At 52.9% G+C, this 19,258-nt stretch overlaps 2 protein-coding genes across 2 annotated transcripts in view; both read right to left on the bottom strand.

Annotated features, from left to right (window-relative positions):
- Positions 1-3,740, bottom strand: part of LOC106694908 (E3 ubiquitin-protein ligase TRIM38-like) — a 6,150-nt gene extending 2,410 nt beyond the window's left edge. The window contains exons 1-2 of the mRNA XM_023746663.1: positions 3,258-3,740; positions 1,494-1,589 (exon numbers count right to left, since the gene is read on the bottom strand). Of these exons, the coding sequence (XP_023602431.1) occupies positions 1,494-1,589; positions 3,258-3,707 (546 nt within the window). The 5' untranslated portion in view covers positions 3,708-3,740. The remainder of the gene's footprint in view (positions 1-1,493; positions 1,590-3,257) is intronic.
- Positions 3,741-4,136: 396 nt separating this feature from the next.
- LOC102442121 overlaps positions 4,137-19,258 on the bottom strand; it is a gene marked incomplete at its 5' end in the record, with an annotated part of 37,096 nt that continues 21,974 nt past the window's right edge. The window contains 7 exon segments of the mRNA XM_014447798.2: positions 4,137-4,324; positions 12,611-12,740; positions 12,742-13,436; positions 13,746-13,858; positions 13,942-13,964; positions 16,756-16,986; positions 17,718-17,813. Of these exon segments, the coding sequence (XP_014303284.2) occupies positions 4,137-4,324; positions 12,611-12,740; positions 12,742-13,436; positions 13,746-13,858; positions 13,942-13,964; positions 16,756-16,986; positions 17,718-17,813 (1,476 nt within the window).

Genomic DNA, 19,258 nt, shown 5'->3' with positions numbered 1-19,258 from the left:
GCGAGGAACCATTAAATTTTCCCCTTTCCCTGTCAGGGGATTTAAACCAGAACCTAATAAGATGTGGTTTCTTGTATGCCAAGTCCACATCCTTTTCCTGCTTTCACCGAAACAGATGACCTTCGGATAATCGACATCTTTCCGGTAACAGGCAGAGATCCCCGCTTGAGGTGTGATCTGGAGAGAGGCCAATCAATGCGGTCCGCCCACAATTTCATTTCAGCTCTGACAATTCCCCCTTGGCATCTGAATACGGGCAGCATTAAGAACAGCAGCTTGTAATGGGTGTCTTCACTTTGGTCGTCCTTCTCCCGGATGTGGCTTTCCAGCTGGCGGCTTTGCTACCCCAGGTTGGCCTCAGTACCCCTCAGTCTCTTCAGAGTGCGCGCTCTCTCGCTCTCCAGTCTCCACAGGTACGACCTCTCCTCCTCCCTCAGGAAGCTGCGCAGCTTCTGGAAGTCCGCCTGGATTTTCTGTCTCTGAGCCTCTATCTTCTCCTACAGTCAAGAGAGGACGCTCAGCCCAGCCGGCGGGGCTCAGTGGTTGAGCGTCCACCTGTGACCCAGGAGGTCACATTGGATTCCCGGTCAGGACACGGGCCCGGGTTGTGGGCTCCATCCCCAGTGGGGGGCGTGCAGGAGGCAGCGATCCATGATTCTCTCTCCTCTTGGATGTTTCTCTCTCTCTCCCTTCGTCTCTGACATAAATGCAAATATAAAATAAAATAAAATAAAATAAATAAAATAAAATAAAATAAAATAAAATAAAATAAATAAAATAAAATAATAAAATAAAATAAAATAAATAAAATAAAATAAAATAAAATAATAAAATAAAATAAAATAAAATAAAATAAAATAAAATAAATAAAATAAAATAAAATAATAAAATAAAATAAAATAAAATAAAATAAAATAATAAAATAAAATAAAATAAAATAAAATAAATAAAATAAAATATAAAATAAAATAAAATAAAATAATAAAATAAAATAATAAAATAAAATAAGAAAGTTGGAAACCCAGTGGGGACGGCTCTCGGTAAACAGGCATGTGATCCTGCTGCTCCGACAGGCCCTGGCCTCCTGGCCATTTCCTGCTGGAAGGAGGGGGGGAGGGGATGAGCTCTCATCGATGTGGACAAGGAGGACAATGGCTTTTTCTCGGGGCTCCACCTGCTGCTCTGGTTCAGTGACACCATCCCTGTGCTTGGCCCGATCAGACCCTACGCCTAAGCGCCAGGACAGACAGAGCTTCACACCAAGAAATCCCTGTTCTTTTTCTGTTGTTGTCGTTAATCCTCACCCAGGATATTCTCTCCATTGATTGTTAGAGAGAGGGGAGTGGCAGGGAGGGAGGGAGGGGAGAGAGAGAGGAGCGTCAATGTGAGAGAGACATGGACTGTTGCCTCCTGCACACGCCCGACTGGGGGGACTGCACCTGAGCCCAGGGGGGTGCCCTCCAGCGGCCAAGGTGAGAGCCCCCCATTCTCACCTCCCACTGGGCGATCTGCGTCGCCGTGATTGCTTTCTGGTTCGTGCATTCCTCTTCCAGCTGCCTCAGTTTCCTCACCGCTTCCTGCAGCTTTTCCTGGAGGAAGAAATGGAGTGACCCTTGCTGACCACATCTCCCTTCTCCCTCTGACGGGAAGAACCTGGATGTCAGTGCCCGGGGCTCTCTCTGTCCCTGTCAACCTGACCCTCCTCTTGGCTAATGGTCAGGACACCCTGTGGGGGGACCTAGACTGAGCTGATTGGAAGGCTCGGCGACACCTGCCTTTCCCCACACGCCCCGCCCCCTGGCTGTGCGTTTGCCACGGGCCCTCTCACAGGAGGGCCCTCTTTTTACTCGGCACTCCTACAAACCGTTACTTTTTTTAAAAAACATGTGTATACTAGGAGCCCAGCACATGAAAATTCATGCACTGGAGGAGGCGGTCCCTCAGCCTGCCTGCCCCCTCTCACAGTTTAGGGGCCCTCAGAGGTGGAGGTGACTGGCGATCAGGGGACGGTTACGCCCATCACACCTCTGCTTTTGCCAATGCCGGCGGCACAAGCCTCAGGAGGCCCTAGGTGGCTGTTGGGGGGAGGTGAGGAAACTGGGAGCCGAACTCTTTTTGTGAGGGGCAATCAATTAGCATATTATCTCCTTATTGGCGGTGGGCACCATCATCTTTGAGATGCTGTGATGGTTAATTAGCATATTCCCTCTTTATTAGATAGGCTTTTTATTGTTTTCAGAGAGGAAGAGAGAGAGACACAAACACCAATGATGAGAGAGAATCATGAGTCTGCTGCCTCCTGCACGCCCCACACTGGGGATGGAGCCTGAAACCAAGGCATGTCCCCTGACCAGGAATCCAACCGTGACCTCCTGGTTCCTAGGTCAATGCTCAACCACTGAGCCACGCTGGCCGGGCCACATGGTTAGTGTTTAGGCTCTTTCAGGGCTCACTCCTGGGAGGGCTCCCCGGGACCACCTGCACCCAGGGTCCCCCTTCCCACCCCCCAGGCCATGGAGGCCGGGCAGTCCTTCCGCTGGTGCGTCTTCCCTACTGGACGGCAGGCCGCCCACGAGGTGGCTCCTGGTCCCTGTGCTTTCACTCCCCCACGCGCCCCTGCACACGGCGCCGTCTCATCACATGCACCCGAGAGGCGATAAAATGCGCAGGTGCGGCCCTGGCTGGTCGGGCTCAGTGGCTAGAGCCTCAGCCCACGGACTGAAGGGTCCCAGGTTCCATTCTGGTCAAAGGCATGAACCTCAGCTGCCATTTCCTGGCCCTGGTGGTGGCGCCTGCAGGAGGCAACCAATCCGTGTCTCTCTCAGATAAATGCATTTCTCTCACTGTCTCCCCCTCTCTTCCATTCTCTCTAAAAATCAATAAAAAAATATCGTCAGGTGAGGATTATCAAACAAAACAAAAACACCTCGCATGTGTGCGTTTGAGCACATGGGGCGCTGGAGCTGGGACCAGTTCATCACGCAGCCGGGACCTGGATGAGTCTGACCATCCGTGGAAGGTGGGGCTGGACAGCCGGGACTTGATTCAGGGAGGACCCACCTAAACCTTCCCGACCCTCCAGGCCTCCACCCCCACCTCCCTCCCCCCCACCTCTCTGCTAGAAGAAAGAACCACACCAGGAAAGCTAGCATTCAGGGTCCCAACCTTGGGCTCCCTCCTGGATGATGGGGGTCTCGGAGCACAGGAGGGGGCACTGGGTTGCTGATGGGGGTCTCGGGGCGCAGGAGGGCACTCACCCTGTAGCCGGTGCTCGCGTCCTCCACGAGCACCGTGTTGTGGCCCTTGTGCTGCCCATCACGCTCACAGCGCCAGCAGATGAGCTGTCCGTCGTCCTCGCAGAAGAGGTGCAGCCGCTCCCCGTGCTCCTGGCAGGACAGCTCCTGCTCCTGCTCCTGTTCCTGCTGCTGCTGCTCCTGCTCCTGCTCCCGGAGGGCGGCGATGAGGCTGCCCAGCTGTTTGTTGGGCCTCAGGCTGCCTCTATGGCAGGAAGCCCGGCACTGGGGGCAGGAGAAGGTCTCCCTGTATTGCTGTCTCCGTGGGGAGGAAGACGGGCCCATGAAGCGCAGGAGGCAGGCCTGGCAGTAGCTGTGGCCGCAGCTGATGCTCACGGGCTCGGCCATCAGGTGCAGGCAGATGGAGCAGGTGGCCTCTTCCCGCACCTTCTTGCTGGTGGAGGCCGACGCCATGCCTCTGCCAAAAGCTGCAATGCTGGACCCAGAGGCTCCCACAGAGGTAGCAACGCACCCACCCTGCGCTTCCTGTGGGCGCCCGGCCTCCACTGGCCCCACGGGCCTTGAGGTCTTATCTGGAGGGAAGAAAGGTCTGCAATGTAGACGCTGCAGAGAGTGCAGCTGTGCTGTGGACTAGGGTGGGGACCCCGATTCCCTTCACTGAAATGAAACAGAATTTAACATTCAGATGTAGCCTCACCCGAGGATGTTTTTCTTTTGATTTTTAGAGAGAGTGGTGGGGAGGGGGGGAGACAGAGGGAGACACACATCCATGGGCTGCCTCCCACATGCACTCCGACCAGGGCCAGAGATGGAACCCGCAGCCCAGGTACGTGCCCTTGACCGAAATCGAACCCAGGACCCTTCAGTCCACAGGCCAAGGCTCTATCCACTGAGCCGCACCCAGTAGGACTGGTCACATTTCCATTGATTCATGGCCACCGGGGGCTGCAGGAAGCCCCAATAGAGACCATCCATCAGGGGGAAGCTGGTGTTGGAGCCCAGACACAGGGAGGGCAAGAGCGAGGCGGGATGCCCCAGGGACCCAGTGAGGGCCTGGGGGACTCTCCCACCTGAGGAACATGAGGGATAATCGGAATAACTGGTTCCAGGACCGTTTCTTTGCAACTTAAGGAACTGGGTGGTTCAGGAAGATTCCATTGAAGCAGCGACTGTGGACCTGCTGAGCCTCCGCACCCCCAGCCTTTCTCCCCGACGGCCCCCCAGAGAAGGAAGGCTGGGCAGTGGGCTCAGTAGTTAGAGCGTCCACTGCGGTCTGACGCATTCCTGGTTTAATTCCTGATGTCTCTCTCTCTCTCCCCCTCTCCAGCCACCCTCCCTTCCTTTCTCTGTAAGAAACCATGGGGGAAAAAATCCTCCAGGGAAACCCACCCAGGATGAACCCGAGGTAAACGCAGCACCTGAGACCCAGTGAGTCCCTCCAGGCCCTCCCTCACCTGAGAGGCGCCCGGCCGTCTGACTCAGTGGTTGAGCTTCAGCCTATGGACCCGGAGGTCAGGGTTCTGAGAAGGCTAAAAAGGGCTAAATCTATAGTAACCCTGACATTCGGGGTGGTGGTGGGGAGCTAGCAATCTGAATCTAAGCCAGCAAGCCCAGTGTACATTCTTGATAACCTATAATTAAGTCACTAACTCTTTACTAGAAACTGGACTTGCAGAACCTGTTATCTAAATACAGAGGCCATAAAACTGTGAACAGTGCCTGCCCCGGAGTGGGAGTTATTTACGCTGGCGCCAGGCCAGACCATCAGACATGGCCTGGAGAGTCCAAACACCTGGGGCCTTCTTGGAAAGCCTGCAGAAAAGGACTGGAAGCATAACCCATATTTGGGGACAAAGACCCCAGAAAGATATAAAAGAGAAGCCCACTACATGTGACTTTACTCAGATTTGGAAAGTTATTCCCTGAGTCCGCCGGCATAAATAAACAGTGTCACTCCTTTTCTCGAAAAGCGTTGCTTGGGTTTTCTCTGATCTTCTGCAACAGTTTCATTCCTGGTCAGGACACATACCTGGCTTGTGGGCTCGAACCCCAGTGGGGGCGTGCAGGGGAAACATCATCAGTGTTTCTCTCTCTCCCTCTCCCTTCCTCTCTGAAATCAATACAAATATTTTTTTAAATAAAGGAAAGGCCTGGGCTGGGCAGAGAGGGGCAGGTCCTGGAGGCCCAGTCAGGTGACCTCTCTCCTCCAGCCAGGACTGTCTTCCAGGAGAAGTTCCATGTTGGGGGCTAGATGTAAGCTGGCAAGGTCCTTGCACCTGAAGGGGCTAGCAAGGCTGGGACCCTTACCTCACACAGTTTTCCCAGACTTGTTTGGATGGCGATTATCAGTAGAATAAGAACAGCCTTTCATGGCTTACCAAGAAGTCTGTAACTATTTACTGAGATATGCTGTATTGAGAACTTGTTCTTCTGCTGTGTCTCTCCCTTAGAGATTAAGAGGAACAAAGAATACATTCCTTTTGACAGACCTCCTATTCAGTGTGTTGTGTATAAATAAGATTGTGTGGCTAATAAACTTCACTTCACTTCAGTTCTTCAAGAATTGGAGTCCTCCCGATCCTGCTTTTCTGTCTTTCTTTCTTTTCTCATTTCCCACCTCCCTACCTCAGCCCGGCTCAACCTGTCAGTCTGGCCCTGACAAACTGGCGCCCGAATAGGGACTGAGGAGGGAAGCAGACGGTGAGGAACTCCTCCGGATAAAGAGTGCACTTGTTAAGGTAAGGTAGGAGCAATTTTTTGGTAATCGGTTTATTAGCCGTTTCTGATACTGGCAGGGTAAAAGTTCACATAAAGTTTACAAGTACAAACGGGAGGAAAACAAGGTCACACCTGGCTGGGTTTAATCATAACACATTGCTTTTCTAGGGAGATAATTAGCAATTTTTGTCTCCCATGGTCCCTGCCCCTCAGCCCACTCAGTAATTCTTTGCTGCCAGGCCCCTGCCCCTAGCACACTTGGAGTTTGGTGGAAGCGAAAGCGGCCTCGGAAAAGGGCTGTAGGGCAGGGCCTGGAGGGACAGAGTCCAGAGGCCCTGGTGTCTGAAACACGCCCCTCCCTGCCACCCAGGCCCCCCACCGCACCCCCTCCCTTACACCAGGTGTCATCACCCCCCCATTGGAGACCCGCCCGGACCCTCCCCAGTACCTGGGCCACCACTGATGCCACACACTCGCTGGAGGGAGTCGCCTGGAGCAGCCACTTCCCAGGTCCTGGGCAGGACTCAGGTAGAAATGAAACTGCCTGCGGTGGGGGGTGGGGCACTGCTGGGTTTGGGGAGGAAACCAGGAAATGGCCCTAAGTGTTTGCAGGTGGCTGGGCTGGGCCTGGCAGGGTGGGGAGAGGTGGGTCGAAGTCCTTCTTTTACAGCCACAAGGAAAGGGGACAAGTCCTCACCAGGACCTGGGCTCTGGGCCAGCAGGAGCGTCTGAGGTCGGCGAGGGGCTCAGCCCACAGGCCCGACTGCAGCTCTTCCTGCCATGGCCTCCGACCAACCCCCTTGGGGACCATCAGCTTCTGGGTGGATGTTATTTTATTTTTTGTTATTTTTTAGGTCCCTATTTTTTCATCACTGCTCTGAAGTGGAAAGGGCTGGTGACCTCCGCCCTCATTCTCCCCCTCAGCGTCGCTCTGTAGGGTTCAGACACTGGTCAGCATCACCAACAGTCAGCATCCAGCTGGGAGCCGGGAGCCATGGGAGGCCCCAGGCCACCGTGGGGGCGGCACTTAGAGCAAAAGGACTGCAGGGCCCAGCCCGTGTGTCAGGGGTTGAGCATCAACCTACCTACAAGCCAAGAGCTCACAGTTCCACTCCCAATCACATGCCCGGGTTGCGGGCTTGATCCCCAGTGGGGGGCTTGCAGGGACAGCTAATGGATGATTCTCTCTCATCATTGATGTTTCTCTCTCTCTCTCCCTTCCTCTCTGAAATCAATAAAAAACATATTTTTTTAAAAAGGACTGTCTGCCCAACCTAGACTTACTTTTTTTTTTCCAATCCTCACTTGAGGATGATTTTCATCAATTTTTTTAGAGAGAGTGGAAGGAAGGAGGGAGAAGAGGAGGGAGAGAGAGAAACCTCAATGTGAGAGAGACATGGACCAAGGTTCGTGCCCTTGACCGGGAATCAAACCCGAGGCCCTTAAGTCCACAGGCTGATGCTCTCTCCACTGAGTGATGTTGATATTTTTGCTCCACAAACACCCAAGCTCCTCAGCCCCCCCCCCCCCCCCCCCAGGGTGGGTTCCCTTCAGCTTCCTGTGGGGCAGCTCCTCTCCAGGCTTCTCCTATCTGCCTCGCGGGTGCCCCCTGGTGGTCGGGCAGGTTCATTGCTCAGCCCTGTGACCTGCTGGGGAAAGTCAGGCCACACAGAGGAGCCCAGGGCTGAGCCCAGCAGTCAATCCACAGCCTCCTGGGCTGCTTCCCCGGCTCCTCCCCCACAGGGTTTCCCCGCCCCTTCCAGGTCTTGGGCTCCCTTTTGAGGATCCCTGAGAGGAAGAGGGAAGCTGGGACTCCCTGACTCTGCTGCCTTCTTCCCGGGACCACAGAGAGCAGAGGCCTGGACCTCACCCTGAGGCCACAGTCCCTGCCATGAGGTGAAGGTTCGCCCCTGAGAGCTCTGGCTGCGGGATCCCTGGCAGACGGGGCGGGAGAGAAGGCAGACGGGGAAGATCACATGGGTTCACCCAGCCCCACTCACCCGAGGGTTAGACTGTTATGGGTTCACTCAGAGAGATAGACCACCGACTCAGAATTTAAATTTAAGAGCCTTTATTAAGCTGGCCAGCTGACTACAGTTACAGCACCTGCCGAAGCAGAGGCTGAACTGCAGCGCTGACTGCAAGAGTTACATTTTATTATTAAATTCTGTGGAGGCCCAGAGAAAAATGTGTCTTTCAAATTCTGGGCCCCCGAATATGGAGGAAACTCTCTTTATTTATACTTTTCCCAGTCCTTTGTCTCCCAAATTTGGAATGAGACTTTCGGGCCTTCTGAGAAAGAAGGCCTGCATGCTGGGAAGGGGCCATGAGACCATATCTCAAGGCCTGGCCTGATGTCAGTACCTTCCTATCTATGTGTTTTAGGAACAGACAGCACAGCATGACCCGTCTGGCCAAAGCGCCAGATATGCACCCTGGAGCCAGGGCCCGAGTCAGCCTGGTGACCCCGTGCCCATGGGGGTGGCTCGCTGCCGGGGTCCAGGTGACAGCCCCCTCCCAGTCCCGGGAACAGCGGGCGACCTGGGTGCGGGGTCAGCAGGGCCAGGTCACCCGGCTGCTTATGTAACAGCCCAGAGCGTGACCTTTATCGGTGGGGCCCGTGCTGACTCAGCACACGGATGTGGACGCACAGACAGTGTGCCGTGTGCCAAGGCCACAGCTACATACAACACTTTTTTCTGGCAATTTGATGCAACAAATTGTTTTATTTATCCTAAGCAAACTCAGTCAGAGGCACAAATTGCACGAATTTTTAAAGGGAAAAAACAGAGACTGTCGGGGTCCAGCCCCAGAGGTCCACTGGTTCCCAAAGGTGTGGACGGAGTCGGCGAAGAATGAAGGACACGGAGACAGCGTTCAGATGATCAGCATAGCCAGGTTCTCTCTTGATTCTCCGTGGATCTTCCTGTGCCTGGCTGAGGCCACAGAGAGAGACCCAGAGGCAAGCTGAGCCTTTATTTTATAGTCAGATGTAAACAAGGTAGTGGTCACCATAGTTACACTGTTCTTGTGAGTTTCACTTGCTTTGGCAGCACTTGCTGCACCTCCCATGGCCCATTAGCTTCCCAGATAAGATCTAAGGAGTGTCATAAGGTCAAGCCTAATAATGCTAAGAGAACTGTGCCCTCTAAGCTGGGACTTGTTTGTGGCTTTGCCAACAGGTCAGTCCAAGGCATTAACCCTATAGCCAGCTGCGCCCTACATCACACCCTTCTTTTAATTTTAAGCTACCATAATGAAAGTAAAACTTAAGCATCAAGAACAAAACTCTGGCTATTAAAACAATAACAAAACAATGCCAATGCAAAACCCAAACTACAGACACGTCAACATTTTAAAACTTAAACATAAAGCTCTGGCTATTAACAAAACAATGCCAATGATTTAACATTTTTAAAACTAGTAAGAATAACAAAAAATGCCAATGCAAAACAGCGATAAGTGAGTTTCTGCTAAATGAAAGTTTCTTTTGCTGATTTACTCAGAGTCCTCGGACGTGGCTGCACAAGACTTTGCAGAAGACTGGCAGCTGACCACTGCTAGCATAGCCAGAAACATGATTGAGGGAGTAGCTTCCACTTCTTGCTTTTCTACCATCTGCTGGGCCTCAGTTGTTAACGTCTTCAGCTGACCCCATGTTGGCACCTCGGTCCCAACCTGTGTAGCCTTCTTTTCTTCTTTTTGTCCACTTTACTGTCATCTGGGCAACTTTCAGTCTTTTGAATGAAGGGACAAGGAGCTTCTCTGGGTCCGTTGTGGTGACGCACGTAACGCTCTGGTACCCAAATTGGCTGCTCTGCTCCTTCTGGAAAGATACAAACACCACCTCTTCCCCACATCATCACTAGATCTGGTAAAACTCTTGGCTGGTTTGTGTATCCTTCTACCAGGCTCACCCAGCAGAGGCTATTGTACAAGAGGCCCGATGCCTTTCGGCCGCTGTACAACCCTCTGCATTGTATTTTATTTAAAATTTAACATATAACATTCTTCTCCCCCTTTTTTGTTTTTATAGAAAAGGTTTATATTGATGGGATTCTGACCATTCATAAAAGGGTATACATTTTAGAGCTTGCTACTGCATCCCTCCTCACCCCTGGTAATGCTGTCAAGTGCTCCAAAATGTGAAATCAGAAGATATCACATGAAGCCTCAATAAGACAGCTTATTTTAATTCGGCTAAATGGGGTGAGAACTCATTAGAAGAACAGGCTACTAAACATTGCCGGATTGCTGCTGGGATTGGACCCCAGCAAAACATGGTATCATGGAACCTGAAGAAATAGCTCTGGCTTCCTAGATACATATAAACATACATGCTCCTCTGTATTTACGACTTCCTACTTTAACTTAAAAAGTTGCAGCTTTACATTTCTATTGTGAATTGGTTCTACTTTTGAGCCTTAGCACCTCAAAATAAAACCTTAACTTTGAGTCAAACTGTTAGTTTTTCTTTTTGTGTCAAGAACTAACTTTGATGTGGTAAAACTAAGTAAAATCCATTTACTCAATCCAAAGCAGGCACTACAAAGAAAAACCCCAAATGCTTTCTTATATCCATTTTAAGAGTAGGATTGGCGCTTTCTGCTATTACCTGAGTCCTGATCAAGTACCCCAGGGTGAACCTGCCAATCTGTACTTCCCGGGGTGACATGATACAGGTTTACTGAGCCGGCTGGAAAGGCTGCAGTGGGGTGAAGGATAAGGCTCCTTGGGCCTACCTCTCCCATGCCTCTACATTTACCTTTCCTTCCCCCAGAAAACCATGTGCAGGTTTTACTTACAAAATCCAACCAATCGAAAAGCTGTTCACACTCACAGAACAGCCCGTGCTTAGAGTGTAGCATTAAGCATTGGATACGTATAAATTCTTCTCCTAAGATCCTGAATATCCCATATTTTACACCTAGTTATGTCACTGAACTTCGCTCCTCACCTTCCTTCTTGTCTTCTGCACGTGGTTCACTGGAGCGTCCTTTCACCTGACAACTGAAGTTCCCCCTGACTGGGAGACATTCTGTCTGACTGGGAGTGAACTGAACTCCTCTGCTAGAAAGCATATGTGTTAGATCAATACAGAGTCTTTTTTTCTTTAGACTCAGTATGGCCCATCTTCTCAATCTAAGTTCTGTACTATCCACCCTCTTACCCTACTTATCTTCTATAGGGGGGGCTGCAGCACCCTACGGTGGAGTCCTATCCTTCCCAAGTTGGGGGGGAGAGGGGGATGACTTATGTAGGGGAATCCTGTTCGGCCTGTTCAGGCGCCAGTTGCCGGGGTCCAGCCCCAGCGGTCCAGGGGTTCCCAAAGGTGTGGACAGAGTTGGCAAAGAATGAAGGACACGGAGAGAGCATTCAGCTCTTTATTCTCTGTGGATCTTCCTGTGCCTGACTGAGGCCACAGAGAGAGACCCAGAGGCAAGCTGAGCCTTTATTTTATAGTCAGAGGTAAACAAGGTAGTGGTTACCATAGTTACACTGTTGTTGTGAGATTCACTTATGCAGGAGGCAGCTGATCCATGATTCTCTCTCACAATTATCTTCCATTGCCCTAAGACAGTGCTTCTTAAATAAATCAGGCGTATGACATTGATCCCAGTGCTGACTGTGCCCGTGGGTCAGGGTAGGCCTGGGCTCTCACATTTCTATACATTTTTGTACATATATATATACATATATGTACATGTCTACACATGCATACATAGATAAATGTATCTATGTATATTCACACACACATAATTATACATGTCTAGGCTATGTGTTGGGGTTTTTTGTACTTATCTGTTTGTTTAGTTTTATAATTTTTATAAATTTCTTGTTTAGTTTTTTAAATATATTTTTTATTGACTTCAGAGAGGAAGGGAGAGGGAGAGATAGAAACATTAGTGATGAGAGAGAATCTTGGATCCGCTGCCTCCTGCAGGGCCCCACACTGGGGATGGAGCCACAACCTGGGCATGTGCCCTGACCTGAAATCAAACCCCAACCTCCTGGTTCATAGATCGATGCTCAAACACTGAGTCACGCCGGCCGGGCTTCCAGTGACTTTTAGAGAGTGGAAGGGAGGGGGAGAGGCAGAGAGACACACACATCGATTGGTAGAGGGACGTGCCCTTGGAATGGAACCTGGGACCTTCGTCCACAGGCCGACCCTCTCTCCACTGAGCCAAACCGGCCAGGGCAACAGTTTACTTTATTTTAGTTTATTTGTTAAGTTCTAGGGAATAAGTTTATTGTGGCAGAGCGTGTCACACACGACTGAGGGTGCGGACATTAGTGACATCACTCTGCGTCCTCCATCGGGTACAAGTGTGACAGGTTTCCTGCGTCCGGTTCCCACCATCACCTGCACGGCTTCCTCACTCTGACCCGTGGACGTTTAACCCGACGGCTTCTGCTGACGCTCTGGTTCCAAACAAAACTCTGGATAAGCTTCTGAGTCCACCTCATCGTCAATATCATCCAAGTACGGTCATCACCCCAGACACACCTGCTCCGTTTTCTTCACAATCTGGAAAAAGAGTCTTCTCTTCAACTCACTCTTTTTTGTTTTTAATAAATCTTTATTGTTGAAAGTATCACATATGTCCTCCTCCCTCCCCCTCCCCCCCTCCCGCCCGCCCTCAGGTCACTCCTGATTGAATCGTGGTCGTCGGGATCAGCTGCAGGGAGAGGAACACCATCCGCTGGACCCAATGGCGGTTCCGTCACAAAACAGTTGGGATCAATCTCAGGTGCTGCTTCTCTTGGATGCTGAGGTGACAGGGACTCTCCCCCAGTTACTTGACCGGAGCTCAACAAGCTTCAAGAGCATCAGCCTCATATCGACACTGCAGGGCGCGTCCAGGGCGACATTCTCAATCCCCTGGATAACGTCGTCCATGTCCGTCTTTCCTTGTGCCTTCCAGGCATCTTCCAAGGCGGGCCCTGTCAACTTCAGGAATTTTACTGCACAAATTAGGTTATCGTCCACGGGGTGAGAAAGGAGGGCATCCAACAACCCCCGAAAAAGACCTGTGTGAGCCTGTCCATTTGCCCCTTCGATCTCCAGCGGAAGATAAAATTCTCCCATAAAGAGCAGCAACTCGTGGAATCGTTTCCGAGCTGCTTCATCCCCCTTGGCAGCTTGATCTCTAGGCTCATAATCAGCCTGACATCTTTGAAGGAGCACTTGGCGGAAGCTGCCCCTCTGTGAGCGAATGGTAAGGTGACGGGACAGGTAATCACACAGGCGAGCTCCCCCGCTGCGGAACCTTGGCACGGACATGGCCTGTTCATAGATGAGGTCCACCAGTTCTTCCAAAGCCTCGTCCGTGGTGACCCGGCCACTCAGGGTCTCTGCAAACTGCTCCATGTCAGTTTCACAACTGCCAGGCTGCTCTGTCAGATGGTCCAAGAAATCCCAAACGAATACGGACAGAGGGAGTTCATCCTCACAGGGTCCTGGTGATTAGAAGAACCTCAAGGGTAGAATTCAGGGCGCTGGCTGTCAGCATCCTGCAGATTCATTTGTTTCAAGAATGTCCCCTTGGAGGGTGGGGAAGGGGCGGCTGGAGGCGGGCTCTGCTCCCAACACAGTTTATTTGGATAAGACCAGCCTGTGCTCTGGAGTCTGAGCCTTGTTTCAGACCAGCGATGGGAGCTCAGGGTTGTGACCATAAAGTAGAAACCCTCCCATTTGTCCCCGTTAGCCATGGGGTCGAGGTTCCACTGAGCTTGGTCCCCTGGGCGCTTAGCAACACCCTCACCTACCTTGATGGCTCTTGAACCTGTTCTTCAGCTCAAAGCAAACCTCTAGGACCTCGCACTCAGTCTCAACCTCCAAGGACAGGGCCTCTGGCGTCTCCAGCCGCACAGCCTGGCTCCTGGGGGAGCAGAGGCCAGAGATGCTCAGGGGACACCCCGCGTCTCTGCACCCCACTCCCCTCGCCTTCCCTTCAGCACTCACCTGCTCAGGGCACCCTCCACGTCCTGCGGGAAACAAAGGCACAGGTGAGTGTGGGAACACCAGGCTGATGGGCTGCTGCTCCCTCCCAGAGGCACAGGGCAGGCCCGGCCTTGGGTTCGGATGGGATGGGGGCTTATACCCTGGTTGGGAGAGCACCTGGATGACTCTGAAGAGCAATCCTGTCCTTTTAAATCTAAGGACACACACTTATGGGAACAGGGGTACGTTTCTTTCTTTTTTTTTTTTTTAATATATTTTTTTTATTGCTTTTTTACAGAGAGGAATGGAGAGAGATAGAAAGCTAGAAACATCGATGAGAGAGAAACATCGATCAGCTGCCTCCTGCACATCTCCTACTGGGAATGTGCCCGCAACCCAAGTACATGCCCCTGACCGGAATCGAACCTGGGACCTTTCAGTCCGCAGGCCGACGCTCTATCCACTGAGCCAAACCGGTCTCGGCAGGGGTACGTTTCTTACATGTGAACAGGGGTTACGTTTTTGTTAAGTTTCCTTCCCAAGCCCTGAGCGAAGTGACTGGGGAGGTGACTGAGCTGTGAGGCCAGCGAGCAGAACCCATGAGCAGGGTCAGGCCCACCCACCAGGAGCCAAAACACCATCTGACCAACAGCATCTCCTCGCCTGGGGACTGAGGACAAGAGCTGACGGCTGAGACCCCCAGGGCTGCACACAGCACCCAGCCCCTTCCCCTTATAGTCCGGTCCCTGCACCTGCTGGGAGACAGGACTCGATGGGTGTAAGCGCCCTGCCTGCTGGGTGGGCCGCCTTCTCAGTAAACGCCTTATGGGACTCACCCTGCCTTGGTGACCGGACACAGCGACAGGCAGCCGAGCCCACCCGGGGGTTTCTGGGTAACAGATGGACACCCCGGGCAACGATCCCCACTCTGGCCTCTGGACGGTCAGCACAGCAAGACACCTCTCAGCCTCTGAGCCTGGCGCCCTCCTTGCTGAGGTGCTGGGGAGCCCGCGGCTGCTTAGGCGGGTAGGGAGCCCCGCACGCTCCCTCTGGCCTCACCTCCCTCAGAGCGCACCTGCCAGAGGCCACCTGTCACAAAGCCTCAGGGGTGGGTGGGTGCACGGCGCCCAGACTGGGTTCTGAGGTGGTGGCCACAGTGACCCAGGGGGCGGAGCGGCCATGAGACATGGTCACCCTGAGGGGTGCCCTCCACTTCCAGCAGCCGGACCTGGGACCAGCAGCTGGAGGTAGGGGGAGGTTCACCTTCCTGAGGCTGGAAGGAGGGCCCACCAGGCCAGGCTCACCCTTCACTCATGGGGCGGCCCCACCTGGTCCCCGCCATCACCTGACCTTCAGGATTCTGTGCCCCTGGACACAGGCACGTTGGAGGGGAAGCCATCCCCTGAACCTGTTCCGGCTAGGAATGTAGGGAGCGGCTATAGGGTTAAGCCTTAGACTGACCTGCTGGCAAAGCCACAAACAAGTCCCAGCTTAGAGGGCACAGCCCTGTTAGCATAACTAGGCTTGACCTTATGAGGGTCCCTAGAGCTTATCTGGGAAGCTAATGGGCTGTGGGAGGTGCAGCAAGTGCTGCCAAAACAAGTGAAACTCCCAAGAACATTGTAACTATGGTGACCACTACCTTGTTTACATCTGGCTATAAATAAAGGCTCTGGTTGCTGTCTGGGTCTCTCTCTAAGGCCTCAGCCAGGCACAGGAGATCCACCTAGACCCAGCTTATTCTCTCTGTCTGTCTTTTCTACATCATACGCCGCCCCCTCTCAAGCTCACCGAACCCTTGGCTGAGCTGGCTCCCCACAAAGGAACCCACCCCGCTAACTGCAGGGGGGATTTTATTCTTCTTGATCCTCACCCAAGGATCATTTTCCATTGATTTTTAGAGAGACTGGAAGAGAGAGGGAGAGACAGAGAGAAACATCGATGTGAGAGAAACACATCGATTGGTTGGCTTCTGCAGGAGCCCCGACCAGGACCTGGGCCAGGGAGGAGCCTGCCACCGAGGTATGTGCGCTTGACCAGAATGGAAGCCGGGACCCTTCGGTCCTCAGGCTGATGCTCTGTCCACTGAGCCACACTGGAGTTTTGAGCCAAATCAAAATTTTCTGATTTATATATAGAGTCCTGTAGACCAGTGGAAGCCACATTGTAGATTTTAGTCTGTTCAGTATTCTAAAAGGAATAGGCTTAGCCCAGCTGGTGTGTCTCAGTGGTTCAGCATCAACCTATAAACCAGGAGGTCAGGGTTTGATCCTGTCAGGGCACATGTCCCAGTTGTGCACTCGATCAATGATTCTCGCTCATCATTGATGTTTCTATCTCTCTCTCCCTCTCCCTTCCTCTCTCAAATAAAAAACGAAACAAAACAAAACAAAAACACGTTGAAAAATGATGGGAAATATAAAGAAATATGCCTTTATGACCAAGTTGGTATGGCTCAGTGGATAGAGCGTCGGCCTGTGGACTGCGGTCCCAAGTTCCATTCCGGGCACACGCTTTGGCTGCAGCCTTGATCCCCGGCCTAGAGCTGGGGCACCTGTGGGAGGCAACCAATCAATGTGTCCCTCTCCCATCCACGTTTCTCTCTGTCTCTCCTTCTCCCTTCCACTCTCTCTAAAACCAATGGAACAATATCCTCGAATGAGGATTAACAAAATAAGTAAATCAGAATAAGAGAAATCTGCCTTTTATTCCCCCACACTGATGTGCCCCCCGCTGAGCGAGGCAGGCGGTCCTCTGTTCCCACGCCCCCCCCCTCACTCCCCCAGAGCAGCTCAGGACCCGCCCCCATGGCCTCCTCCCAGGGCTCAGCCTCACCTGCAGCAGCTTCTGGGCAGAGCCCTGGCATCGCTCCTCCAGCTCCAGGATGTGGCTCTGGAGCTCCTGGCCCTGCTGGTCCAGGTTGGCCTCACTGCCCCTCAGTCTCTGCAGAGTGCGCTGTTCCTCGCTCTCCAGTCTCCACAGGTACGACCTCTCCTCCTCCCTCAGGAAGCTGCGCAGCTTCTGGAATTCCGCCTGGATTTTCTGTCTCTGAGCCTCTATCTTCTCCTACAGTCAAGAGAGGACACTCAGCCCGGCAGGCAGGGCTCAGTGGTTGAGCGTCCACCTGTGACCCAGGAGGTCACATTGGATTCCCGGTCAGGACACAGGCCCGGGTTGCGGGCTCCATCCCCAGTGGGGGGCGTGCAGGAGACAGCCGGTCCATGATTCTCTCTCCTCCTGGATGTTATTATGTCTCTCTCCCTTCCTCTCTGACATAAATACAAATATAAAATAAGTAAAAAAAGAAAGAAAGTTGGAAACCCAGTGGGGACGGCTCTCGGTAAACAGGCATGTGATTCTGCGGCTCCGACAGGCACTGGCCTCCTGGCCATTTCCTGCTGGAAGGAGGCGGGGGAGGGGATGAGCTCTCATCGATGTGGACAAGGAGGACAATGGCTTCTTCTCGGGGCTCCACCTGCTGCTCTGGTTCAGTGACACCATCACTGTGCTTGGCCCGATCAGACCCTACGCCTAAGCGCCAGGACAGACAGAGCTTCACACCAAGAAATCCCTGTTCTTTTTCTGTTGTTGTCGTTAATCCTCACCCAGGATATTCTCTCCATTGATTGTTAGAGAGAGGGGAGTGGCAGGGAGGGAGGTGGGGAGAGAGAGAGGAACGTCAATGTGAGAGAGACGTGGGCTTTTGCCTCCTGCACACGCCCGACTGGGGGGGGGGACAGCACCTGAGCCCAGGGGGGTGCCCTCCAGCGGCCAAGGTGAGAGCCCCCCATTCTCACCTCCCACTGGGCGATCTGCTTCGCCGTGAAAGCTTTCTGGTTCGTGCATTCCTCTTCCAGCTGCCTCAGTTTCCTCACCGCTTCCTGGAGCTTTTCCTGGAGGAAGAAATGGAGTGACCCTTGCTGACCACATCTCCCTTCTCCCTCTGACAGGAAGAACCTGGATGTCAGTGCCCGGGGCTCTCTCTGTCCCTGTCATCCTGACCCTCCTCTTGGCTAATGGCCAGGACACCCTGTGCGGGAACCTAGACTGAGCTGATTGGAAGGCTCGGGGACACCTGCCTTTCCCTACACGCCCCCGCCCCCTGGCTGTGTGTTTGCAGTGGGCCCTCTCAAAGGAGAGCCCTCTGTTTCTCAGCACTCCTACATGCCGTTAATTTTTTTAAAAAAATATATATTTTATTGATTCCCCACAGAAAGGTAGGGAGAGGGATAGAGAGTTAGAAACATCGATGAGAGAGAAACATCGATCAGCTGCCTCCTGCACACTCCCTACTGGGGATGTGCCCGCAACCAAGGTACATGCCCTTGACCGGAATCGAACCTGGGACCCTTCAGTCCGCAGGCCGATGCTCTATCCACTGAGCCAAACCAGTTAGGGCAACCGTTAATTTTTATATGTAAAAATATGTATATATTTCTATTCCTCTCAGAGAGGAAGAGAGAGACAGAAACATGAACAATGAGAGAGCATTATGGGTCTTCTGCCTCCTGCATGCCCCACACTGGGGATGGAGCCCGAAACCCAGGCATGTGCCCTGACCAGGAATCCAACTGTGACCTCCTGGTTCCTAGGTCGATGCTCAACCACTGAGCCACGCTGGCCGGGCCACATGGTTAGTATTTAGGCTCCTTCAGGACTCACCTCTGGGAAGGATCCCCGAGACCACCCGCACCCGGGTCCCCCTTCCCACCCCCCAGGCCATGGAGGCCGGGCAGTCCTTCCGCTGGTGCGTCTTCCCTACTGGACGGCAGGCGGCCCACGAGGTGGCTCCTGGTCCCTGTGCTGTCACTCCCCCACCCGCCCCTGCACACGGCGCCGTCTCATCACATGCACCCGAGAGGAGATAAAACGTGCAGGTGCGGCCCTGGCTGGTCCGGCTCAGTGGCTAGAGCCTCAGCCCACAGACTGAAGGGTCCCGGGTTCAATTCCAGTCAAGGACATGAACCTCGGCTGCCGTTTCTGGCCCTGGTTGAGGCGCCTGCAGGAGGCAACCAATCCGTGTCTCTCTCAGATCAATGCATTTCTCCCGCTCTCTCCCCCTCCCTTCCACTCTCTCTAAAAATCAGTGGAAAAATATCGTCAGGTGAGGATTATCAAACAAAACAAAACTCCTCGCATGTGTGGGTTTGAGCGCATGGGGCGCTGGAGCTGGGACCAGTTCATCACGCAGCCGGGACCTGGATGAGTGTGACCGTCGGGAAGGTGGGGCTGGACAGCCAGGACTTGACTAAGGGAGGACTCACTCTAAACCTTCTCGTCTCTCTCTCCTCCTCCAGAACAATCAGGCCTTAAAGGTCTTCACTCCTCCGTCCCTCCT

Source organism: Myotis lucifugus, unplaced genomic scaffold, assembly GCF_000147115.1.
Source record: "Myotis lucifugus unplaced genomic scaffold, Myoluc2.0 scaffold_716, whole genome shotgun sequence".
NCBI lineage: Eukaryota > Metazoa > Chordata > Mammalia > Chiroptera > Vespertilionidae > Myotis > Myotis lucifugus.
Note: the sequence above shows the minus strand (reverse complement) of the source record. Positions and strands in the feature narration are given on the sequence as shown.